This window comes from Lampris incognitus, chromosome 5 (genome assembly GCF_029633865.1).
Source record: "Lampris incognitus isolate fLamInc1 chromosome 5, fLamInc1.hap2, whole genome shotgun sequence".
Lineage (NCBI taxonomy): Eukaryota > Metazoa > Chordata > Actinopteri > Lampriformes > Lampridae > Lampris > Lampris incognitus.
Genome location: NC_079215.1, coordinates 27,724,446 through 27,749,843, shown reverse-complemented (window position 1 = coordinate 27,749,843; position 25,398 = coordinate 27,724,446). Strand labels below are relative to the sequence as shown.

The following is a 25,398-nucleotide window of genomic DNA, read 5'->3' as shown; positions in this document are numbered from 1 at the left end:
TAGAGAATTTCTGATGAGCCAAAAAAAAAATGACAAAACAGTTCCTCTCATCTTTTTTTATTGGCTAGACTACGGTTCACTTTAATCTCAGTTAAATAGGTTACTCTCCTCCAGACTAGAGAGCAAGGAAGATAGATGTAATTCAGCTTTAAACTTGCTCAGTGAAAAAAAAAGAGGCATATACGCAAAAACCGCCAATTTTTTAATTGTCAGCAGCAAGTTAAGACTAATGCTCCTCTTTCACTGTCACATCAGTAGAAGTCTTTTGCACGTCTGTTGCAGGAATTATGTGAAGTAGAAGTGAGAGTTAGCCCTATAAATAACATCTTTAACACTGATATGGTGCATGCTGCCTTTCAGTCTAAAATAATCATGGAGGATTATTTTTTTTTCTTCTGAAAGCTGCTTTTACAGTTGTACCCAACCTGAAATCAGGTTTTGAGTCTAGTTTTGCATCCTCTTCCATCCGTAAAACAAGATCTCTTATCAGAAATTCTGCCTAATACCGCCAATGTCCACCGGCCTTCCCTAAGCAGTACACTCCATAATCAGACTTAAGCTGGGAGAGAAGTGAAAGCTGGGAGCATCAATCCAGTGAGATAAACATCCCCAACTGGTAATAGTGTGACTGGCACTGGAAAATGTCACTTTTTGTGCAGGGTAGGTTGGCTTTAATTCATTCAAACCTAAACTTGCTTCAGTCAAGTGCAGCCTTCTTCTCGCTGGGGAATTAGTAATAGTTTCCTAAAATTAAAAGGATTTCTATTGCTCATGAGGAACTACGGCGAACCATTACTAACAACCAACCCACCCCCACATGCACACACACACACACACACACACATTGTGTGTGCGTGTGTGTGTTGGGTGGGCTGGCACAGAGCAGAATGGTTGTGGTTTTTCATCAGGGAAACTACCCATTTCCTTTAGCCATTCAGAACGCTTTCCAATTGTTGGCCCTGTTTCCAAATGTGTTTCAGGGGCTGCTATGTGCTATACATACATACACTTCCCATTCAGCCAGTGCTGGCTCCACCCCAAGAAGTTTTCCTTTTGTTTGTTTGTTGTCTTGGTTGGTTGAAATGTGCTAATCTGCCTTTTGCTTACCCCGGTTTTTTCTAATCCCTCTCTTTTTTTTCTTCGTTTCTTTGTTTCTTTGCAGGAAAACCTGAGACAGTTGATCATGATTCCTTTGCCCAACGTATCAATGCTTGGCAAGACTCCTTATTGTGGTATTTTTTTTTTCATTTAAACAAAACAAATAATGTACTCTTATTTCGATTTAAACCATTAACGCCAGTGGGAATTTGATTTATTCTGTTTGCTGATGCTCAGAATGTTCGTCGCTGAATTTGGTATTTGATAGAAAACAAAAGTTAATCACATAATTGACTTTGCATGAGGAAAATCAGCATGGTAATTTACTGTAACCACGTAACCAGATGGGGGTTAAAGCTCAAAAGAGGAAATGCCTATTTTTGTCTGGCCTTTGCACTACATTTTCAGTTGTGCACCATCAGTCTAACCGTGGTAGCTTTTGGCAGTAAAGCTTGGCCAAATGGTGACCCACATTCACCCACCAAAGTTTCTTGAACTCAAAACCATCGCAGGAGTTCTCGTTTAATAACAGAGTTTCACCAAAGGGAGTCAAAATTATTTTGCCTCCCCACAGAGCAAAGTCTGGAAGAAATGAAGAAGGTGTTGCTGCTACTTCTAGGATGTGCTGTCCAGGTAAACACAAGCCAGTTAGTCGCACATACTGTTGTCTAAGCCTGTGTGTGTGTATGTGTGTGCGTGTGTGTGTGTGTTTATGTGCTGCATATTCACTTGTGCGTTTATCAATGTGTGCATGTGTAAATGTATTCACGTTTGTTTTTCACTGTGTATTCATGTTTGTAGAATGGTATTTTGTGTAAAAATATTTGTGCTGTGAATGACCTTTGCTTCACTGTTTCATCTAGACCCCCAGGGCTGCAGAAGCTAATTTACTGCAGATCCTAATCTCGTTTCCCTTCATTTTCAGTGTGAGAAAAAAGAGGAGTACATTCAAAGGATTCAGGCACTCGACTTTGACACAAAAGCAGCCATAGCAGCACTCATTCAGGAGGTATCTGACATTAAGTTATGATCTGAGCTACATATTATTTACTCACCTTTTAGCAGTGGAAAACATACTAACCGCAGCACAACAACAGTAAAATATTTCGACCACGCTGCCTAATCAGTTTGCGGTAAGCATTGCTTATAGCTGCATCGGGGATTAATGTAGATTAATGCAGATTAATGTGTTTAATGTCTCACAAGGTCAGAATTTGTAAGCTGAACATGTCAAGTGAAGCAAATGTGACAAGAAAAAAATATGTTTTGTAAACTGTATAAGGCAGATTTCAGGAGGGAAACGTGAGTTTTTCCTCCCATCACCTATCACAGCTCACCCTATTCATTTCTTCACAAAACAATATATTCTGACATCTACAATGCTTGGGTTCTTTTCCGCTTGTGCTAACTAAAAACCTCAAAAAAGTAGAACAGAAAGCAATAAAATCATGCCCCTGTCTAGGTGCTGACACTTTATGACAGCATATATGTGCATTTCTCACATCTGTTTGTATCCTATAGTGCTCTTAGCCTGACTCAGTTTCTTAGAATCAGAATCAGAGTCAGAATCATGTTGGGTGTCCGGGTGGTGTGGCGGTCTATTCCGCTGCCTACCAACACGGGGCTTGCCAGTTCGAATCCCCATGTTACCTCCAGCTTTGTCGAGCATCATCCATACAGACACAATTGGCCATGTCTGTGGGTGGATGTATCCTGGTCGCCGCACTAGCGCCTCCTCTGGTTGGTCGGGGCTCCTGTTCAGAGGGAAGGGGGAACTGGAGGGAATAATATGATCCTCCCACGTGCTACATCCTCCTGGCGAAACTACTCACTGTCAGGTGAAAAGAAGCAGCTGGAGACTCCACATGTATAGGAGGAGACGTGTGGTAGTCTGCAGCCCTCCCCGGATCAGCAGAGGGGTTGGAGCAGCGACTGAGATGGCTTGGAAGAGTGAGTTGATTGGCCGGATACAATTGGGGAGAAAAAGGGGGGAAATTAAAAAAAAGAAAAAAAAGAATCGGACTATTTATTGGCCACGTAGGTTTGCACATACATGGAATTTGACTCCGGTTTCATGTCTCTCAGTGTACTTAACATAGAATAACAACAATACAACACAACAATCTTCAGATATATACACAAGGATTGACTATATACAAGCGAAAAAAGAGGCGATAAAGTGCAATGGTGCAGAGAATATATCAGAGATGCTGAAATAGATGTTAGCAGGTTACTTACATACATGCCTGAAGTAGGTGGACAGGACAGAGTGTACCAGTATACGTACAATGTACAGTACAGTATATACAAAATGACTCTGACTGTGTACTAGGTAACCCATAATCAGGACAGCATACTGGACCTACAGTGGCTGGATGCCAGTGAGCTACACCCAGATGAACTGGAGGCCATGGCCAGAAGCATGACTGTGCACATCAGACGCTTGTTGGATCAGAGAGACACCCAACTCGTGGTACCTGAGTTTTCTAATTTCAATAATTACAAAATCGGAAATACAGACTGTTGGATTCCTATATTTAGGAGTATCTTGTTTGGCTCAAAATTATCTTCTTTTGTGCAGTGACTGCATAATATGGTGTTATCAGTTTAAATTTTCAAACTATATTTAGCTAACAACTTATGGTATCTGGAAGAAATGATTTTGTGGGAATTTATCTACAATGTATGAAACCTCAGACAAATCTGAGTTTTTGCTGTTAACATTCTTGGGCTACAAAGTTATAAAGAAATTACATTTGTGAGTTGGATAATACAACAAAGTAAAAGCCCCAGTAAAAGCTGTGTGAACATGTTTCAAAACCACAGTGGTTTTGTTTAAAAAAAAATCTTAAATGGAATTTGACTTTGAAACTACACTGATGTTTGGCGAAAACTGGTAAACCGTCTCGTCATCTGTATCCTGGTGAATGTGGGGTGGTCAACTGTCCGATAACAGAGAGGTTGAAAGTTTGATAGCTGACATGCCCATTAGCAGCCGGATGCTTGGTTGTTGTGTCTTTGAGCCAGACATCAAACCATTACCAGCTTACTCCTCAAAAATGGCTCTGGACGGGAACTCAAGCACCTAATTTGTTGCTCACCATTCCCTTTTCTCCTGCAGACTATAGCGGAGCTGATGCAGGAAAGGGAGGTTGCAGTTAGTCCGCTCAGTAGCCTGCCCAGCCCTGACTCCTCAAGCTACTGTTCCACCGTACAGCAGCAGCCGGGGGCCCAGCAACACCTGGCGGTGGAGCTGGCCGACTCCAAGGCTAAGGTCAGACGACTCCGACAGGAGCTGTGAGTACTGACTGCACAGATCTCAGACTGCTCACTGTGAACAGGGGAGACGTCAGAGCAATCAATGCTACTTGTGTCATCAAGACAGAAAAAAAAGACTTTGTCAAGATGTTGAGATATTGGGGCATCCGGGTAGCGTAGCAGTCTTTTCCGTTGCGTACCAATATAGTTCGAATCCCTGTGTTACCTCCGGCTTGGTTGGGCATCCCTACAGACAAAATTGGCCATGTCTACGGGTGGGAAGCCGGATGTGGGTATGTGTCCTGGTTGCTGCACTAGCACCTTCTCTGTTCAGTCGAGGCGCCTGTTCGGGGGGGAGGGGGAACTGGGGGAAATAAAGTGATCCTCCCACGCGCTACGTCCCCCTGGTGAAACTCCTCACTGTAAGGTGAAAAGAAGCGGCTGACGACTCCACATGTATCGGAGGAGACGTGGTAGTCTGCAGCCCTCCCTGGATCGGCAGAGAGGGTGGAGCTGCGACCGGGATGGCTCAGAAGAGTGGGGTAATTGGCTGGATACAATTGGGAAGAAAAAGGGGAGGGGGGGAAATCCAAAAAAAAAAAGGTGTTGAGAACTTTGTGCTTCTTCACATTTTAAATCGATACCATACTGTGCTTCCTTATTGCTCGGTCATGTAAAACATAAACGCTTAACATCTGCGTAGCTGTGTAGCAGGATTTCTAATGTGCGACCGCTTCCATAATATACACCATATAACCTAAATGAAATTGAAATTTAAAGACTATTTCACTGATGTAAACTGCTCCCTCCAGCAGTAAGTGCGTGTCGGAGAAAATATTGTCTTGTAGGTTGGAATAAATTTATCTGTGGGTGGCTGAGATAATGTTAGCCGTGCTGAAGTATTGCCAGTAAAGAAGAAAGAGTGGGAGAGAAAGAGGGAAGGAGAGTGAGAGAAAAGGAGAGAGAGAAAGGGATAAATCGGCATTGGCTGATACTGGGGGATTAGAAAAGCCCAGGGGGAGCGTGGCCCACATTACTGCCTGCCTTGGCACGATCCATAGCTGTGCACTGCCACTGACCCACATTGGCTTTGCAATTCTATGCGTACACACAAATACGTTGTGTGCTCGCACACAGAGAAGCCACCAATTTCCATCTCAGCATATTGTCTTCTGTGTTCTGCTGCATTCTCCCTCTCTTTTTCTGTGTGAAGTCATGCTGTCCCTTGCCTTTGGGCAAACACTATCTCACATAAAGTCATCAAGCACGGCATGACTTTGCACTTTTGCATCTCCCTGGTCTGGAAATGTTTTTCTTAATGTCTGGAAATGTGATGGCTCTGGATGGAAGCACCTACTTTTATTTTGTCTACTAAGTGGTAGATTGAAGCAGACAGTGCTCATAAAATGGAAGCATGGATACATTTTGTTCTTTAGAAGGTTATAAAGCTATAAGGCTGAGGGTTGAGGAGAGGTGCTGCTTTTGAAAATGTAGTTGCATGAAGTTGTGTTTGTACTGACAGCAATACATAAAACAAAACAGTAAGCAGAGAGCATTACCCTAAGTGTTTGAATCGTTACTTCATTGTAGCAGCTTTTGAATGAGGATCGCCTGCATATTTTATTGTTTGTGTGCTCACATATTTGCATTTGGCCATTCTTTGCATGTGAATATATTTTAAAGTGCTGCAAAATACATACTAATCTACTACCTTCTACCTTCTCTGTACCCTTGCTCACCAGAGAAGAGAAGAGTGAGCAGGTGCTGGACTGCAGACATGAGCTGGAGAATGTGGAGGCAGAGCTAAAGAGGATCCAGCAAGAGGTCTGAGCCCAGTAAAATAGAGCACTAAAGAAAAAGTCCAGATCCTTCTAACTGTGACACGCCATACCCTTCCGACTTCTCCACAGTAGAAAATAAACAGATTATTTCATGCTATTGTTCACTGCAGAGGAGGCATAGTCATGGTGAACCTCTGACCTCTGACCCAATCTCATCGATTCTGCTTAAATGCCTATGGATTTCTGTCAACAGCTCAACAGAAGATCCTACACGATCTGTTGAAGGCTTATGCTTTTGGTGGACTGCACCAGTTAACATGATTACATGTTGCAAACAAATACCACACATTTTTGTGTTACCGCACGTACACACACACACGCACGCACGCACGCACAAATCACACATTCTCTGGTATCAACCATTGCTGTCCCCGTAACTGAACCAGAACTCCCAGTTGCTTGTGGACGCCCGTGCAGCCCGCACTTACCGTGATGAGTTGGATGCTATGAGAGAGAGGGCCATCAGGACAGACAAGCTGGAGAGTGAAGTGGGACGCTACAGAGAAAAACTGCACAACATGGAGTTCTACAAGGCCAAAGTGGAGGTTAATGCATATTTTCAACAATGAAATCTGTACAAGTAAATATTGATGTCATTTACAGTACGCTAATATGTTAGGATATGAGTTAACATACGTGCTGGCTCTGGATTATAGCACAGTGACTGTTGCCTCATTTGTACAAGTAAATGCTCCTAGACAGGCTCAGTCTTTCACTGCTATTTAGAAAAAAGAAGTATTTTTTACAACCTCTCATGCATTTGTCCTCATGATTACTAATGGCTTCTTTAATTCGGTTATCTTGTTTGTGTTTCTCAGGAGTTGAAGGAAGATAATCGAGTGCTACAGGAGACAAAAGAAGTGCTGGAAGACCAGGTGGCAGGCTGGAGGGCACGCTCTGATAAACTCCACCAGCTAGAGAAGCACAACCTATTGCTTGAGGCCCGGGTCCATGACATGGAGCAGGTCAGAAACCCACATGAGCAAAGTAGGAAGGCATCTATAAGTGAAATGCACAAACAACGTTCCCAACATGCAACAGTACCTAACTTGCAAAATGTGAATCAAAACAGTGAAGATTCTCATCTCTGCAAGAAGCATCTTCACAGTTCTGATGGCAACATGTAACCATTTTGCTAATACTCTTCTCACCTTTGCTTCATTTTGTCCTGGAAAACAAAGTTAGATGAGGAGGTAGGGATATGTGGAAATAGATTGAAATATAGAAGCAATAGTTGGCATCAAGTGACTAATGAGAAATCAGATTCTTAATTCCTCTTGTTTTAGAGTTTGTAACATGCACTGGAACACATTTGGTCATCATCATTACCAGATGTCTTAAAAAAGAGAGGAAGAATTGGCCAGCGTCTGTGCTCATACATCAATCTGTGTTGGCGTTCCCCTCCCCATGCATTTTAGTCATTGTGTCATCTTCTTTCTCCCTTGAGAAAATCAAGGGTAACCATGAGATGCTTTCTACTGGAATGAACCCTGCCTGTGCAGGCAAATGTAATGAGGCCATTTGACAAGGGCTATCAGATCACGCTTGGATTGGATGTCCTGACAAATACTGAAGTTCTGTGCCCCCTCTATAGGACAAGGAGGGGGATCGCAGGCGTATAGAGGAGCTACAGGAGGAGAACCTGGCTCTGTGTCTGGCCCAGAGGAGAAGCATGGAGGAGTCCCAGCACCTGGGCTGGGAGTTGGAGCAGCTTTCCAAGACCACAGAAAACTCCCAAGGTAAGGTCTTGTGATGGGATGGAGGAATGGATGAATGGACTAATTGCTGGGTAGCTGGAGTAAATGGATGGATGGCTGTGATAAATGTATGTATGTACTTTTGCATGTAGGGAAGGATGGATTAATGAATGATAGATGTGTGGATGACCGGTGGCTGCTGGCTAGTTTGATGGATGGATGGAAAGATGGATATCTGGATGGATGGAAAATGGATGGATGGATTACTACCTCCATCTATTAAATTCACTAATCCACTTGAAATATAATCTGAGCATTCTGTTGTTTTTCTACTTGTTCAACATTTGCGGTGCGATAATCTCCTTGTCATATCACTTATCTACATTTAATTGAATATTTTCAGTGACTCAGTCTATCAACCATGTGGATTGACCTGCTTTGAATGGATGGTACATTGTCAAAACATATTTTTCCACCCAGGCCTGCAGTCCCTGAGTGAGGAGGTAAGCGAGAGAACTCACAGCCGGCTTCTGAAGTTAGAAAAAGAGAACCAAAGTCTCCAGAGGACCATCGAGGAGCTTAGATCTGCCTCTATTAATCATAGCCCACAACATAACCGTAATCTTCTTGGCCGGGAGGTCTGTTATACCAGTAATTGTACATTACCAGCAAAACAACATGGCCAAACCTCTTACTCAGACCTGGAAGACAGTTCAGGTGTGTGGTTGTCCTATCCAGTAACACAGCAAAAGGTTAATGGAGACTCAAACTACCATCAGCAACCAATTTCAGAGGCGTCGGAGGAAGTTGAGGGCAAGACCCACCTAAAAGAGGTTCTAAAGCCTCAGGAGAAAGCACAGCTAGTAGAGAAAGAGAGTGGGGAGAATTTGAAAGAGCTAATCTCTGAAGCACTGGAAAACGGTCAAAATAGTCCCCGTCATGTTATTGGATCTTGTAATCATTCCCCTGGTTCTAAGAGCGGCAGCCCCTATCGTGACAGCATCCTCACAGGTCTGCCAACTCGCTCCTGCTATGGTACCAAGCACACAGAGCGACTTGAAGCCAAGTGCAGGGCCTTAGACACAGAGAATCAGCGCCTTCAGGCTTCCCTCGATAACACTAGTAAGTTTCATTTTATCTTTTTTAAACACTAAATATAAATAATCCATAGATAATTCATTGATCTAACATGTAAAATAATCACTAAGCCCCTCATTTGCTCTCTGACTCCAACAGTCTTTCATTAATTTGCTATTGTTGCCCCCTTATTTCCACCTGTTCAGGCCGGAAACTCCAGCGGCTAGAGGCCGAGGTGCAGGAGCTGGAGGCTGAGAATCAGGGTCTGCAGGCTGTCCTGGAGGAGCTGCGCATCTCCTCACGACGCCTGGAGCAGCTGGAGAAAGAGAAGCAAAGCCTTGAGCAGGAGAGCTCGACCCTGGAGAGAGACAAGAGACGCCTGGAGAAAGAGAATCGCCGACTCCGACAACAGGTCGGTGGAGGGGGGTGATGAGGTGCAGAGCAGGAGGCTCTGGATCCCAAGATTTGGATAGCGTTTAGGATAAATGGCATTGCCCTTGTTTTTGTTTTTGTTTTTTTGCCCCTTTTTCCCCCCCAATTGTATCCGGCCAACTACCCCACTCTTCCAAGCCATCTCGGTCGCTGCTCCACCCCCTCTGCTGATCCGGGGAGGGCTGCAGACTACCACATACCTCCTCCGATACATGTGGAGTCACCAGCCGCTTTTCACCTGACAGTGAGGAGCTTTGCCAGGGGGACGTAGCATGTGGGAGGATCATGCTATTCCCCCAGTCCCCCCCCCCCGAACAGGCGCCCCAACTGACCAGAGGAGGTGCTAGTGCAGCGACCAGGACACACACCCACATCTGGCTTCCCACCCACAGACACGGCCAATTGTGTCTGCAGGGACACCCGACCAAGCCGGAGGCAACACGGGGACTCGAACTGGCAGACATTGCCCTTGTTGATTACTTTTTCAGACCACTGCTCATCACACTATCAAAGCCGTAACATGTATAACTGTTGAGTGTTTTTATTACTATAGTTTCCTGAAAGGACAGAAACCAACAAGTAGAGCCAAAGAAATGCCTGTTAACTAAAATGCCTTAAGTGTTAGGATAAAATTACTTCTGCTGCTTTACTCTACTCTTTCTCAGGCAGAGATCCAAGAGGCAACTTTGGACAACAGCAGCTTGCGCGTGACAAGCCTGGAGAGGGAGACACGTGCACTAGGAAAGGAAGTGGAGGGTCTGAGGGAGACAGCTGAAAGGGTTAAAGGCCTGGAAAAGGACAACAGAGAGCTGGTCAAGCAAGCTAATATCGATCAGAGGACTATTGCTACCCTCAGAGAGGTGAGTTTGCTGAGGGCTTAGTTTTATTTAATATATGATGAGTCAGCCTGAACTATTCAAACATCTGAGTATGTTCTGTGTTTTACTTTAACACAAAAGCTAACAAGAAAAAAGGAATATGGACATTGGATTCTGTTTCTGGAATCGTATCATATGAAACCAGTCAAAGGCAAGTAGTAGTGTGACAGAGAGTGCTTTCATCCAACTCACTGCCTGTGTAGGAGCTGGTGAATGAGAAGCTGAGGGCCCAACAGAGAGACAATGAGCTTGAGAGGCTTGCTTATGAGCTGGAGATGAGGGCCCTAAACCAGGACAACACACAGCAGGCTGATCAGGAGGCAGACAACAGGTACTCACATACAGCCTTGAGACAGCCCAACAGGGCTCTGGTAAATAATGAAAATAAAACATAGACATGAGGCACTGTTTTCTGGGGTAGGAATAGATTGGTAGTGAGCTTTGCCTTTTTAAGATCGACCAAGACCAGTCTGGTTTGTGAGGCAAACTGCGAGGTGGAATGAATTGTGAAGTTGAGGGCTGCCATAAAGCCATAACCCAACAGAATATAAAATCCTTCTTTTCTCTGTGCAGCAGGTTCAAGATGCTGGAGTCGGAGCTGGAGATGTCTTTAAAGAGGTCTCTCCAGATCAAAGAGGACAAGATGGCAGCCCTGGAGGCTCGACTGCTTGAATCCTCCAATCTCAACCAGCAGCTCCGCCATGAGCTCCAGACAGTGAGTCACACAATCCATTTTTTTTTCCTATGCCTATACGTTTCCTTCTAAAGAGTAACATCATCCCAGAGTATCAACTGTGCTACATCCTTTTCTCATCTTTGAAAAATATTTAGAAATAGGACATTTTGTAGAGGTAGCCTGTGCTACTAGCATAGACAAGTAAAGGGGAGCAGTTGGTTGGGACCAGACTGTCTCTCTGATCAGTCTTTTTGCTTGTGTGATGTGATGTGTCTATGGTCAAAAGTACTTGGACATTCGGGACAGCACATGTGTGGCAGATTTCAACTAGCAGAGGCACAATGCTGGCAGATGTAGGCAAAATACAGATATTATAATATTTCCTCAGAAATGTTGAGATTTTGTCCACGGATTGATATCTTTTATTGAAATGAAGCCATTTGTGTTTATTTCTCCATCCATCCATCCATCCATCCATCCATTATCTGAGCCGCGTATCCTACTCTCAGGGTCGTGGGGATGCTGGAGCCTATCCCAGCAGTCATTGGGCGGCAGGCGGGGAGACACCCTGGACAGGCCGCCAGGCTATCACAGGGCCATATTTCTCAAACAAACTTATTTAAGTGTGTCATTATTGTGTAAAGTTAATTAGATTGCAGTTTTATGTGCATCAGCTTGATGCTGTTGTATTTGGAAAAAGTTCATTTTTGGTAGGACAAGTTGATGTTAGAGTTCCACATAGTTGTTGGTATTTTTCTTTTCCACTGAAAGAAAACTGGCTTTTGCCCAAAATATGCTGGAATAGGCTTAAACTCCCTGTAACCCTGAATGAAATAACCATATAGACATAATTGATGCATGGACGGTAATAGTCAGATTTTTTTTCACCTTTGACTCCTGATGCTCACACAGGTAAAGCTGAACTATGAAGCCCTGCAACAAAGGAAAGAGGAGGAGAAAACAGTATCAGGCTCAGCTCCTTCTCAGGAGACTGACAATGTGAGGAGTTGGCAGTACGAGAGCCGAGAGGCCACCAAGGAACTTTTAAAGATCAAGGACCGCCTCATCGAGGTGGAGAGGAATGTAAGTTGTGGATCTTTGTACTGTGCCGATGCAAATGTGATAGAGCTGTACCCATCCTTACCTTAAATGGCAGCTTTCTATTTTAGACGCTGAATTCATGTCCCTAGACTATCAGACAGTGGCCATAGGCAAAGTAAAATAACACTGCTCCTCTTTGTGTTTGGGCTCTGCTATAATCTGACCAACCTTAAAAGCCAGTATGTTAGAAATGTAGTGATGAGCTGTGTGAACCTTTTGCACTGTGTACTGATTTTACCTCTCTCTCCTTTCCCCTTCATCTACCTCTCTCATTTTCTGCTCTCTCATCTCCTTTCTTCTCATTTCCCTCTTTTCTCTTCTCTTTTCCTCCCTCTCTGCAGAATGCAACATTGGAGGCTGAACGTCAGGCTGTGCAAGCTCAGTTGAGACAGCTAGAGAGCCAGTCTGACAGCCAGCAGGCTCAGATTCTAGCCCTGCAGAGGCAAACTGCCTCACTGCAAGAGAACAACACTGCCCTGCAAAAGCATAATGCTAACCTGCAGGTACTGCTGTAATGCAGCCTTTTCTCCAGTACACACAGTGTACACTATGATGACCTCACATTTGTGCATATTCTGTCTAAGGTGCCATGTGCAATATTTTGGCTTTCCTGAAGCATAATATGATGTGAAACTATCGGTAGGGGTTGCTTGATAACACTCAAGGAAACGATGTAAATGACTCACCACCCATACACTCCTCAGATACCTGCATTCTTAAACACAGCAGCCATACAGGCTGGGTTATTTTTGTTGTTTGAAACCCCTCCCCCCCAAAAAAATGTGACTTGCATTCGCAGTCCTCAGCAAACTATCCAGCAATCGCAGCATTCAAAAACATCAGCTGTCGGAAGATGTGCTGTGTTTCTGCTCACTTGCTATTTAAATCTGTTTGTCTTGGTTGCTTTGCTTTCGTTATTCACATCGCTAAATGTTAAGAGGTCAATATCAAAGTAGAATGACACAAAGGATGCTTTTGCAAGACAATACATTTATTAGAATAAATGCTGCAAATTATCAATCGAACAGACAAAGAAATGTCTTATGTTGTTTTTTTCTTAATCTTCCACTACATTTACCCCTAAACACCTGTACCCCTCTCCACCCCAGGTGGAGAATTCCACACTGAAATCGCAGAGTGCATCCCTCCTGGCCCAAAATGCCCAGCTGCAGCACCAGCAGTCTGGGACAGAAAATGAACGGGACAGCGCCGTGCGGGAGCGTGATGAGCTGCGCGGCGTCCAAGAGCAACTGTTGCGTGACCATGAGCGGCTGACCGCACTGGACGAGCGCCAGGCAATGGAATACGAGTCCCTGATGGGCAAGCATGGCTGCTTAAAGAATGTCCACCGCACCCTGGAGCTTGAGCACCGAACCCTGCAGGACAGGTTTGGAGAGGCAAAAGTGATGAGACTGAATATAGAAGAGTTTCTCAGACACCTGAGATATATTGATACTACTTGCAAGTGTGTAATCTATTCTCAGGTATATATATTTTTTATTTATTGAGACACATGAGAGGTTTAGAGCAGGGAGAAGGAGAAAACGCTGTGGTCGGATTCTCTCCTTGGCCAGCCTGACTAAACCGTACATTTGAGTCCAGAGACGGAGGGTCTTGACCTCCACTGGACATTTTATTTGACACACGTCAGCACATCACATTTTGTTTTTATTCCATTCCTGGATTTTTCTCTCATTCATGTCACTACATTGTTATAGTTGTTGCTCATGCTAGGTTTATTCAAGTGTGTGTTTCTACAGTTCATGTGTGAAGTCACTATGTATTTTTGTGTGTGTGTGCATATTTGTGGCAAGGTACAATAGTGTGTTGCGGCACCAAACCAAGCTGGAAGACCTGGAGAAAGCCCTGAAAGAAGAGCAGGAGAAGATGGCTTTGGAGAAGGAGGACCACAGGACCACCGCTGCTGAATGCCGCCGGCTCCGTGACGAGAAAGACTGGTTAGGGAACACAGTACAATTTGATAAGAGATTTGAATTATAAAGCTGATGGAGAAAGTCACATGTCAGTATAACAGACATATCGTTGCCACAGGTACATATGATGTAAAGAAGTAGAGGGGCACAATATCAGACACCGGTGACACTTGTCTTAGTAAAGACATGAGAGTGGAAGCTGGCACCATTAAGAGTATTAAGTGATTTGGGTAACACTTTAGTATGGGGAACGTAGTCACCATTAATTAGGTGCTTATTAGCATGCAAATTAGCAACATATTGGCTCTTAATTGGTCATTATTACGTACTCATTAATGCCTTATTCTGCATGGCCTTATTATACAACCAGTAAGCCATTAACTATGAGTTTTCCCTCTATAACCTCAGAATTATTGCTTATTAGTAGTACCATCTCAATATGCTTTGCTTAGTATGGACTTTATAAGGTGGTAGTACCACAAGAACAGTTATTCTCTCTTACTAACACTTAATGAATATGGTCTGTTCTTACATAACAAAACACAAAACTACAAGTGTTAATAGTGTTAAATTACTGTACATTAAGTTTTTGTTACTTAGAATATGATCCCCATACTAAAGTGACATCTTGATCATTACTAATTCACTAGTAATTAAGTTTTTTTATGTTCCCCATACTAAAGTGTTACCATGATTTGCATTTGCTGGAAGGTGCCACTAGTAGCCAGTTTAAGAGACTTGCTTAGAGACCATTTAAGGATGAAGGTAGGCATGGAAAATGAAAGTTATCAGACCTTTCTTGAAGGAAGTCAGTGGTTCTGGTGGAAGCTTGAAGTCCATTCCACCATTTAGCAGCCATGTGAAAGGCAAGTTTGGACCTAGAGCTTGTTGCTTTTGGAGCTGGCACAATTAGTAGCCTACCAGAGAGAGAATGAAGAGGGCAAGCAGGAGTGTACATGTAAATATGGGTTTCTTAAACTGTCTGGAAAGCATCAACAAGTTTGTGAACTACATCCAGAGTAGCAACAGAAAGCTAGTTCAAGAACACAAAGAGAGGGGTGACATGTGCATTTCAAGGCACATTGAAAACCAATCCTGTGGCATCATTCTGGACTCTTGGCATTAGTTGGATTGCATGGAGGGGGACCAGTGAGAAGTGCATTGCAGTGGTATATTATGAATTCCTCTTAAGGTTGAACCAGACACACCGCCAGCTCCTGAAGGACAATGAGGAGCTGTCTGCGGATCACAAGCAGCTGAAGAGCCAGCTGAATGCAGCCAGGCTGGAGCACACTCGGTTGGAGGCCGATTTCTCCAAGCTCAAGGAGCAGTACCAGCAGCTGGACATCACCTCCACCAAGCTCACCAACCAGTGTGAGGTAGGCACATGCAACAGGCTCAGCTGCAGTGGCTTTTTTTTTTTAATTGGGGAGCCTTTTCACTATAATGTAGTTCAAGAAATGCACTTACATAAAGTTGCTGATTTAAAAGAAATCTATGATAACGAAGCTGCATATTTATTCCTGTTCTACAGCAAGAAATAGAAGAGTTTGGACATAGGTGGATGAACTTCTCTTCCAGTTTTTCCTTGGAATGGAGGGGTTTTAGCGATGAAGATGTGATCATAGCACAACTTGGCCCAACATTCTCTGTTTATTTGGCCAGTTTATCCCATTTTTGTCTTTTAATAACTGTTTTAACTACACTCTCAGTTCGTGTGTGTGTGTGTGTGTGTGTGTGTGTGTGTTTTGCCTAGCTGCTGAGCCAACTGAAAGGCAACTTGGAGGAGGAGAACCGCCATCTGCTCAGTCAGATCCAGACTCTGATGCTGCAAAACCGCACCTTGTTGGAACAGACGATGGAGAGCAAGGATCTGTTCCACGTTGAGCAGAGGCAGTACATGTATGATAACGAAACCACTGCTTGTGACAATGCCTTGGTGAAAGGCAAGCATAGATGCACAGACTACCTGTATAGTTGGGTGGTGCAGCTAATTTGCTGGTGATGCAGGGTCTGTTTAACGCCTGATAGTGTTACAAAGTTAGTGATCCTAATTAATCAACAGCTTTAAAGTGGAGGCAAGCAAATATGTAGAAGGCAACATGACAAATACTATCATACAAGCAAATATTACAGAATGAAAGAGTAATGATTTCTACTGAAGTATCTGAGTGAAAGTAATAATGCTCAATGTTCGTAACTTCTGAAGCACAGCTTGTGCACACAAGACACAGCATCAGAGACACAAGTCGGTGACTGTTGTAATAGGTGGACGGAGAGCATCATTGCACCAAAAAAGAAAAAAAAACAAACCAAAGCATCATAACCAGTCTATTTAGGGCACCCAAAATACCCAGATGCTCACTGAGCATACCCAAAACAGCTGTGGGATCTGGCTTGGCATGGATTATTGATGTTGTCTGACTTGACAAATAGGCCAGCTTAAAAAAAAAGAAAAAAAAGTTTACTAATTTACAACTCCCTTGCTACCTGTGTATGTACCACTTCAATGGGTAGTCTTGATTAAATAAATTCCCCATTAACTGTAACACATGTTTTAATGGGGAGAAGAATGTTTATATGTATGCTGTTTGACCAGAAGAACCACGTTACGTCTTTCCTGATGGCAGTGACAAATGCAACGTTCTTCGTTGGACTTCAGATAGTTGAACAAGGTCAAACATCCATCCAGCCATTATCCAAGCCATTTATCCCAATCGGGGTCGTGGGATGCTGGAGCCTATCCCATTAGTCATTGCGCGGTAGGTGGGGAGACACCCTGGCCAGGCTGCCAGGCCATCACAGGGCCGACACATCCACACCTAGGTCAAACATATTGCCATTTATTTATGGGGGGAAAAAATCCTATGCCGTCTTCCAGCCTTTGGCTCAATTAAGGGGGCTCTTCTATTTTTCAGTCTTAATCTATGACACTACCGTATGAAATATATTCAATGTTAAAGCACATATATTCACACAGGAAGGGGTCGGTGCCTGTGTACCAGAGACCTCTCCAGATTAAGCTTAAATTGACTCTCCCACACTGTCTTTCTGTTTGTGCTCAGTGACAAACTGAATGAGCTGAGGAGACAGAAGGAAAAGCTGGAGGAGAAGATCATGGACCAGTACAAGTTTTATGACCCCTCGCCTCCTCGCAGGTAAGGTTCTCTGTATTTCCCCATCTTCTTTGTCATTCTCTTTCTCCATCCACTTCTCTGTTTCCAGATCAGGCACTCATATCGGCCTGTGTGTCATTGACCACTTGGTCTCTTTTGGTCCCCCTTTACCTCTTCCCTGCCTAACTTGTCCCAGGCGTGCGAACTGGATTGCGCTGAAAATGAAAAAGCTGATTAAATCCCGGAGCCGTGAACGTGTGATCGAACGGACTCCGCGCTCTCTGACTCCCACGCACCGAGACTCCTGCGAGGTCCTTGAGGAACCACATCTCCCCTGTCATGACAATGGCTCCTTCATCGGCTCAGATGGCTCCGGGGGCTCGGCCTCCACCACGGCACCCGATGCTATCTCCCCTCAGCGAAGCAGCAGTGAGTACGACTTGTTCCACCTCAGCAGTGTTTGCCATGTAGAAACCGGCTCTTTAGTTCATCACAAGCCCCATGCCAACCTATTATCCTTAGATCAGGACATAGCAGACGGGCCCCATATCCTACTGGCCACACCACCAGGAACAGAGGCAGGACAAGCATATCTCAGGGAGTGGGTTTCTGCAAAGTCCTTTCTCAGCCCAGACCAACTGGACAGGGGGAATAGGGGCCAGCCTATAGAAGCAGCAATTTTGTCAACACTTGAAGGCTCTGTAACATAGTTGGCTAACTTTTTTTTAAATTAAAATACCCCCTCCGTGGGGCATCCAGGTAGCGTAGTGGTCTAGTCTGTTGCCTACCAACACGGGGACTGCTAGTTCGAATCCTTGCGTTACCTCCGGTTTGATCAGGCATCCCTACAGACACAATCGGCCATGTCTGCGGGAGGGAAGCTGAATGTGGTCCTGGTCGCTGCACTACCACCTCCTCTGGTTGGTCGGGGCACCTGTTTGGGGGGGAGGGGGAACTGGGGGGGAATAGCGTGATCTTCCCATGCGCTACAACCCCTTGGCGAAACTCCTTACTGTCAGGTGAAAAGAAGCGGCTGGCAACTCCACGTGTCGGAGGAGACATGTGGTAGTCTGCAGCCCTCCCCGGATCAGCAGAGGGGGTGGAGCAGGGACCGGGATGGCTCGGAAAATAGGGTAATTGGCCAAGTCCAATTGGGGAGAAAAATATGGGAAAAAAGCCACACAAAAAAATAGTAATACCCCCTCCGCCTCAGAGATTAAAAGAAACCCCTACAGCAGAACAAACATGCAAAATGTTCATAGAAATATGTGTCTGGCATGTTTGCCTTTCAGCAGCCAACCATTCAGAAAGTGGGCATATGGTGTGTGTGCTGTGTTTGAAAGGCTCAGTGATGCATGGGGTAACCTCCATCAACAGTCCCAAGTTGGTCTTCCCTATGTCAGTCTTGTCTGTGTTAATGTATTCTCTTCAACCCTCTCCTTTTTCCTCCATGCTCTCTGCCTATCTCCTCTCTCTTCCTCTTATTTGATTCCTTCCCACCTCTCTGTTCCCCTCTCTTTCCCTGCTTCCTTCCCTTTCTCCGCTTCCGTCTGTCCCCTCTCCTCCCCTCCTCGCATCTCTTTGTCTCTCCTGTGATGTTACATTTGCCATGAAATAGCTGCAGTGAAAATCTTTCCCCGTATGAGGAACAGACTGAAGGACAAAGACAGAGTCAAATCGCTCTTCCGCCGTTCCATGTGTAAGAAACACTGTGGTCCAGAATCTGACCTCATAAAGGCTATAGCCTTTTTTTTCTGTTACTCCTAACTCATCAATACTAACGAGCAGTACCTATTTTTTTATTTCGATTTATTCTTGTGCCATTGTCTACCATGGCCATAATGCAAAAGTAGCCCTAGAATTGATCATTGACTGTGAGGACACTCTACCACTTTTGTAAAATGACTGAGGAAATATTCTCATGTGCCCACACCTGCCATGTTTTACTAGATTATATATGCCCACACTAAATGTGCATACCCACATCCACAACTTAAAAGTCAGTTTCTGGTGCTTAACATATTTCTGACATTTCTTTTTTTAGAACATGTGAGGTTAAAGAAATACTGCATTGCAGGAGGACAGACACGGGTGCTGCATGTGCTCTGCTTTTACAAGGGGGCAGCTGTAGCCAAAATAAGGAGAAAACCTCTAATTGTATGAAAAAAAAACTATTGTCCATCTTTGCTATATGATCAATGGAGGGAACACTCACTCTCCACCTCCATGTTGTCAACTCCGCTAATTTAAAGCCATATTATATCTGTGAGTAGTTCATCTCTCCACCACCCCCATCCACCTCTTCTTCCATTCCTTTGTTCATCTTTTCATCCATCCATTCATCCCAGCGCTGACTGACATGACATACCCCTCAGCCCCACCCGAAGAGGACCAATGGGTAGGAAGCTCGGACCACCTGGAAGGGTTAGAGGTGGACACATTGGCTTTACCTGTTACCTCCCCTATTTTGTCCATTCTCTGCCACACCTCTCCGTCATCCAGCCATGACCGTGCCACCTCATCCACTGAGATCACAGACACAGTCCCAGAAGCCTCTGAGCAATGGGTGACAGGTAGAGTCATTTACATTTCACTGTTTCATATGATGCCATCTTCATTGGTAATCTCCGACTAGTGGTATAGAGCAGAGTACAGCAGACACAATGCTCTCTGTGCTTTATTTTGCTTTTAATGTTGAAATTAGTAAGTGTCGTAAAGAATGACACGATATGGCTGACAACGCTGTCAATCATTTATACTGTATTATGTCCTACAGACAAGGATTCCAATGACAGCGCCGTGCCATCTGGTTTTGAAGACAATGATGAGCCCCAAAATCACGGTAAAGCCTTCTGGGCACTTATTTAGAGGATTCAGCATGCATACAGATGTATAACCATCTCAGGATTTATGAGTAAATCCATCAAATCGCAAGCATGGCCTTGATTCATTTTAATCTCTATGCTGACCACAGAGGCCATAAACTGTATTGTGAGCAGGACTCTGCTACCTCCTGCTGGTACTTAAGAGAACAGCGTTGAGAGGAAAGCGAACCAGTGTCATAGCTCACGCCACGTCAGATTTTACCTTTCCAAGAAAGATCCACATTACATGCACATGTATACCAGAAAGATACGAGGTGTGTAAATTAAGAAAGAGTTAGTGTAAGGTTAGATATCAAAAACTAAATGCAAAAAGTGTAAAAAGTAAAAATATGAGTATGAGTGTAGAAGGGGTTGGGTAATTCTGTGAGATACAGAGCAAGAGATACTTTGTATTGCATTTTTTTCATATAATATTTAAAACAGCCCAAACGAGGGAGGAATGTTGGAAAAAGAGCAGATATTTCAAAACATCGATCAGTTATCACCCAGCTCATCCTAACGTTCATTTTTTGCAGGGTCGAATGGAATTCAGAGTCGCGCCCACAGCGAAAGCAGCGGTGAGTTTAGCTTGAGCCTGGAGAATGAACCCTGGTCCAACGGCAGTAGCCCTGTCCAACAGCCCCCATCGCGGTGTTCCTCTTCCTCTTACCAGCCTCCCTGTGATACCTCAACCCCACTACACACACATCAGCAGCCCTCCACCACTCCAAACAAGGAGAAAGCCTCCACCAAGGGCTCCATCATCCCCATCACAAATGCTCTGAATTTAGAGGCGCCATCAACACCCAAACAGAAAGCTACAGCAGCTGCCCGGGACCTCTGGCCCACTAGGGGCACAAAGAGCATTAGGAGGGGGTCCAACGGCAAAGCCTCTTGCTACTCGTCAGAAGCAGGCAGGACACTTAAACTGGCCCAGGGAAGCGATGGAGTGAATTCAACATCAGGCTCGAGCAAAGCTGAAACCCACCATTCATCAGCTTGTTCCCCGTTCACAGTGCTCTATGTCCAGGGTAAGTCGTCCTCTGCATCTGGCTGCCTCAATTGTTTCTCCACACCTGTTGGGAAAGAGGGACGCCTGAGGGGGTTCAGGTCACCAACAACTCTTCCTAGAGCCAGCAGTGTCATTTCCACAGCGGAGGGCTCCTCCCGACGCTCAAGTGTCAACAATGGCTGCAGGGTGGCAACTAAGAATGAGCCACTACTGGCTCAGGTTTCAAAAGAGATCAATGATCGTGAGCCACAGAAATCAGCCAGTCAGAATCAGCAACCCAATCCAGACACCAAAGAATCTGAGCCTGATCCCATTCCACCAACCAAGCCACCCAGAGACCCAGCGGTGGCTAGTGCTACAGACCGCCCTAAATCCCCTATCCAGGAAATGGTTTTCAACTCCCCTCTCACTTTCAACTCAGTCTTCTCTAGCACTACCGTTGGTCATTCTACGCTCTCCGTAACAACCAGTCATGATGAAAGCGAGAAGAATATTCCTTTGTCTGAATCCAGGTCTGGTGCAGAACATCACTTGTCTATCTGTAAAACTGAAAATCAATGATAGCACAGCACAAACACTGCTTGACAGGGAAACAACTGAGTGGACTCAAATTGATGGGAACTACTGTGAAGTGGATCAGGAAGGGACTGCTCTTGTGAACAAGGACAAAAGTAGTTCATAATTGCATGATCGCAGTTATCATGATATTATCTTCTGTAATACAAATAATACAGGTTATTGCAATGCCTGTTCAATCACACCAAAAGAAGCACACAAACTCAATTTAACTTACTTTAACTAATAATTTATATATTTTTGCTATTGATGCTCCGATTGTACAGTCGTACTTAAAATGTGCACTTGAATAATGAATAGTTAAGATAATTTTGTTTTTCCTCGCTGTCCTATTTTCCCCTTTGCTGCTGCAGTTAATTTAAGTGTAACAATGCTAGGTCTTGGTACCAATATAACTATCTAAATGCCTGAATTTTCCACAGTATCATTTTCTACTCTCATTTTTGCACAAGTTCCACATAATATAAATGAAAAAAATATAGATATAAGCTGTTCGTTATATTTTGTAATGTTAAATTTTTGTACGTTTTGTTTTTGCGGTTAAAGTTAGTGAATTAAGCATATTGACAATCCTTTGCCATGTATGTTTATGTTCGCCAAAACATTGTCAGTGGTCTGATCCCCCTCCCCCATTTGTCTTGTCTTGAGGCCTGATAATTCTCTATGACGTCCAGATGCATGTATTGGTAGCCAATGTTTTGGTATACAGTGTAAATTATGTAAAATACAGTGTTTACCCGAGTGTCATTTCCCTTGATTAAAGAGCATCTTTATTAGACGTAAATGCGTTGTTGAGGCGTCATGGCGGGCGAACATTCTCACTGACGCTCAAACGTATCATGTGACGCAACGCGAAGCAAACTCCGTAGACATTCTATCAAAAACCACGTGATTAAAGCTGTCTCGCGGAGCCGTTTTATGTTAACGTGCCTACCTTGCCCCTAACCTTTAACCTAACCACCGTAACTGTAGCGACAGCAGCCGCGGTAAAACTGACTGTTTCTGTATGCGCTGTCGCACGGTGTTCCGAAGTGCTGATACGCAAACGCCGCTCACCGAGACTCGGCAGACCTCGTCGGTCGTCACGTGGTTTCCGAGTCACTAGTTATCGCATCCCACCTCCGCAGCCACAGCAGCATTAGGAGAAAACTGTCCGTTGTCGCTATTCGAATCCAGCCCTTTACCTGGGGGTTCATCGCGGCGAGCGGTTACGGCAAGATGCTGAGTGCCGCTGCCGCAGAGAGGAACAAGGAGCCCATTTTATCTGTGCTGCGTGACTGTGTGAACCGCGAGAGACCCCTGCAAGCTTTAGAGATCTCGTCGGGCACCGGTCAGCATGTTACACATTTCTCTCAATTCTTCCGGAATATAACTTGGCAGCCGTCGGAATACGACCGCCTTTCGCTGATGAGGTAAAATGGAAAAAAAAACATTTTATGCGTCCACGTTGACTATTCCTGTCTAGGTCGTCCGGGTAAACGGCCGTAGCATTCTGGTGTCGATGAGCGCACAACTCAGTATGTGCTGAATTGCCACCATTATTGTTAGTGACTTGACAAAACACCAAGTAGAGCTGAACTCATGCCGAGTGGTTCCCAACCCAGTCCTTAGGGACCCTCTGTTCTGTTAGTTCTCAGTTCCACCGGGTAGTCGATTACGCTGCTATCACCTGCTGTGATTAGATGGCTGGAATAACCTGATAAAGCAGGTGAATGTGATTAACTACCTACCTGGTGGGACAGAAAACCAGCAGTACGACGGGTCTCTCAGGACTGGGTTGAGAACCACTTTAACCAATACCCACTCTGCATGGACTCAGCACCCGGGAAATAACTGGACCAAGCTACATGGTCGCCCCAGTAGCCAACAGTAGCCATGTGAAATATCCAATTCAACTACAAGTTAAGGAATAATCACGTTACAAGGAAGATGACTTGGTAAACTATGTATAATTGTGACTCATAATCCACAATCCTGGTGGGTAGCCTTAATTTACAACGATCTGTGTGTGTGTGTGTATATATATATATATATATATATATATATATATATATATATAGTGTTTGGGGGGGTGCATTGAGAATTATCTCTTTTCTCGTTCTCAGTATAGAATCATACAGAATCAAATGTGGCCTGTTCAACGTGAAGCCTGCCATTCACCTGGATGTCTCTCTGCCTTGTGAGATGTGGAAAGGGATCCAGCCGGAAAGCCTAGATCTAATAATCAACATTAATATGATCCATATTTCTCCAATGGCTTGCACACAGGTAGGAACAAAGACAGAAAAAGTTCCCTACTATTCATAGAGGCCTTCAGATTACATCCCCATTTTTTCCACCCTAGGGTTTATTCAAAGGGGCAGGGACAGTCCTGAAACCGCAGGGAATTCTGTTTACATATGGAGTAAGTCAAATAAATTGTCGTATGCATGCCTATACCAAATTCCTGACGTTCTGTTGCTGAACTTAAGCAGGAAAATTATGTCCAAAACTTAAAGTAGTGTTTTGCGTTCACGTGTAATATTTATTTTATTACGGATCTATGCTAACAAAGTGTTTTAATTCTATCGACAGCCATATTCCGTGGATGGGTGCATTACCCCACAAAGCAACGTTGACTTTGATATCAGTCTACGACAGAGGTACAGTAGCTTTTGTTGTATGAGTCAAGGTTATTTATGCAGCCTTCAGTCACAGTTACAGGCTCAAATGGCTTCACGCCCACAGTGAAAATGGGTCGATGCAATAAATTACAATCCCTCTACCTTTGGATACTCATGCATCTTGTATTTTGAAGGAACCCCATCAAAATTCAAAATATATACAATAATGGGGGGGTGTCATAATTCAAAGAGTTTATCGGACAGTCTTTTTTTTTTTTCCTAAACAAGTACAATTTGTTAAAAGATCCTATTGCTCTCCTAGAAATGGCTGCTTGGTTCTTTAATGTAATAGAGTGACATACTGCAGACAGCACTGGTCTTTATTGGAAAATCCACCCCAGGGTTCAGCTTCCACACAGAGAGGTTACTTTGCCTTTGGTCCGCCACATAATAAGGTACAGATACAATACTGTATGTAAGTGCATGGAAACTTCTTTTAATCTGAGCTTTTCGCCTTACAGGAACCCAGAGTGGGGCCTCAGAGATATTTCCCTCCTCAGTTCTTTGGCACAGAAAAGTGGCTTATTCCTTGAGAAAGTGGTAAGTAGTCAGCCATGGCAGACTCCCAACACATTTACCAACTTTGTTATTTAAATAGTTGTGCAGAGATGTGGAGAAATGTAATCACGGGACTACTAGCTTAACACTGTGACACCTTGTAACAAACTTGTAATTTGGTCACTTCCGTGATTAATATTTTGGTTTTTCTGTCTTTTTGTTTTTTTAGGTGGACATGCCGGCTAACAACAAGTGTCTGTTGTTCAGGAAGGAGAGTTTGGTGTGAAGTATCATGCTGACATGGGGAGCCTGTTCCAACAACATTGAGCGGTCATCTCATAACATCACCGAACAAAAACGGCCACAGCACTTCAATTAAATCCTTGCAATCATAAACGTTGCAAAAATATTCCATGTCTACAAATTTATATTCCCTTGTATTCACACGACTCTCTGCCATCAAATCATTTTATCATTAACTTGTATTTGCTTAATCTGAAATACACTATATTGCTCACTCCTGTGCCTGTGTGAAATCAATATGGCTTAGTTTCTCTTTGCATCTGTATTGATGAGTTTCTTGACACTATACTCTGTATCTAATTTCACATCACTGTCAACAAACCGTACTGAAAAGAAGTGCTTTGCAGGGTGAGAAATCAATGCAACTGCAGCAA

At 44.1% G+C, this 25,398-nt stretch overlaps 2 protein-coding genes across 3 annotated transcripts in view; both read left to right on the top strand.

The window, feature by feature from the left end:
* ccdc88aa (coiled-coil domain containing 88Aa) overlaps window positions 1-22,702 on the top strand; it is a 25,542-nt gene extending 2,840 nt beyond the window's left edge. Inside the window, exons 4-30 of the mRNA XM_056280458.1 lie at window positions 1,163-1,232; window positions 1,673-1,731; window positions 2,024-2,107; window positions 3,431-3,571; window positions 4,220-4,395; window positions 6,099-6,180; window positions 6,584-6,742; window positions 7,016-7,162; window positions 7,792-7,936; window positions 8,375-9,016; window positions 9,178-9,383; window positions 10,069-10,263; window positions 10,485-10,612; window positions 10,855-10,996; window positions 11,870-12,040; window positions 12,400-12,561; window positions 13,168-13,445; window positions 13,873-14,016; window positions 15,185-15,371; window positions 15,749-15,894; window positions 17,058-17,150; window positions 17,305-17,537; window positions 18,727-18,807; window positions 19,457-19,681; window positions 19,885-19,950; window positions 20,509-21,501; window positions 22,593-22,702. Of these exons, the coding sequence (XP_056136433.1) occupies window positions 1,163-1,232; window positions 1,673-1,731; window positions 2,024-2,107; window positions 3,431-3,571; window positions 4,220-4,395; window positions 6,099-6,180; window positions 6,584-6,742; window positions 7,016-7,162; window positions 7,792-7,936; window positions 8,375-9,016; window positions 9,178-9,383; window positions 10,069-10,263; window positions 10,485-10,612; window positions 10,855-10,996; window positions 11,870-12,040; window positions 12,400-12,561; window positions 13,168-13,445; window positions 13,873-14,016; window positions 15,185-15,371; window positions 15,749-15,894; window positions 17,058-17,150; window positions 17,305-17,537; window positions 18,727-18,807; window positions 19,457-19,681; window positions 19,885-19,950; window positions 20,509-21,501; window positions 22,593-22,702 (5,265 nt within the window). The remainder of the gene's footprint in view (window positions 1-1,162; window positions 1,233-1,672; window positions 1,732-2,023; window positions 2,108-3,430; window positions 3,572-4,219; window positions 4,396-6,098; window positions 6,181-6,583; window positions 6,743-7,015; window positions 7,163-7,791; window positions 7,937-8,374; window positions 9,017-9,177; window positions 9,384-10,068; window positions 10,264-10,484; window positions 10,613-10,854; window positions 10,997-11,869; window positions 12,041-12,399; window positions 12,562-13,167; window positions 13,446-13,872; window positions 14,017-15,184; window positions 15,372-15,748; window positions 15,895-17,057; window positions 17,151-17,304; window positions 17,538-18,726; window positions 18,808-19,456; window positions 19,682-19,884; window positions 19,951-20,508; window positions 21,502-22,592) is intronic.
* mettl26 (methyltransferase like 26) lies at window positions 22,639-25,235 on the top strand. Of its 2 annotated transcripts, XM_056279782.1 has the most exons (6): window positions 22,641-22,972; window positions 23,666-23,828; window positions 23,905-23,964; window positions 24,135-24,202; window positions 24,685-24,763; window positions 24,951-25,235. In XM_056279782.1, exons 1-6 carry the CDS (start codon window positions 22,779-22,781, stop codon window positions 25,005-25,007), a joined length of 621 nt encoding a protein of 206 aa, XP_056135757.1. In that variant the 5' UTR covers window positions 22,641-22,778; the 3' UTR covers window positions 25,008-25,235. The 2 variants fall into 2 exon arrangements, with proteins under 2 accessions (XP_056135758.1, XP_056135757.1); XM_056279783.1 differs by lacking the exon at window positions 23,905-23,964 and having other exon boundaries at window positions 22,639-22,972.
* The last annotated feature ends 163 nt before the right edge of the window (window positions 25,236-25,398 follow it).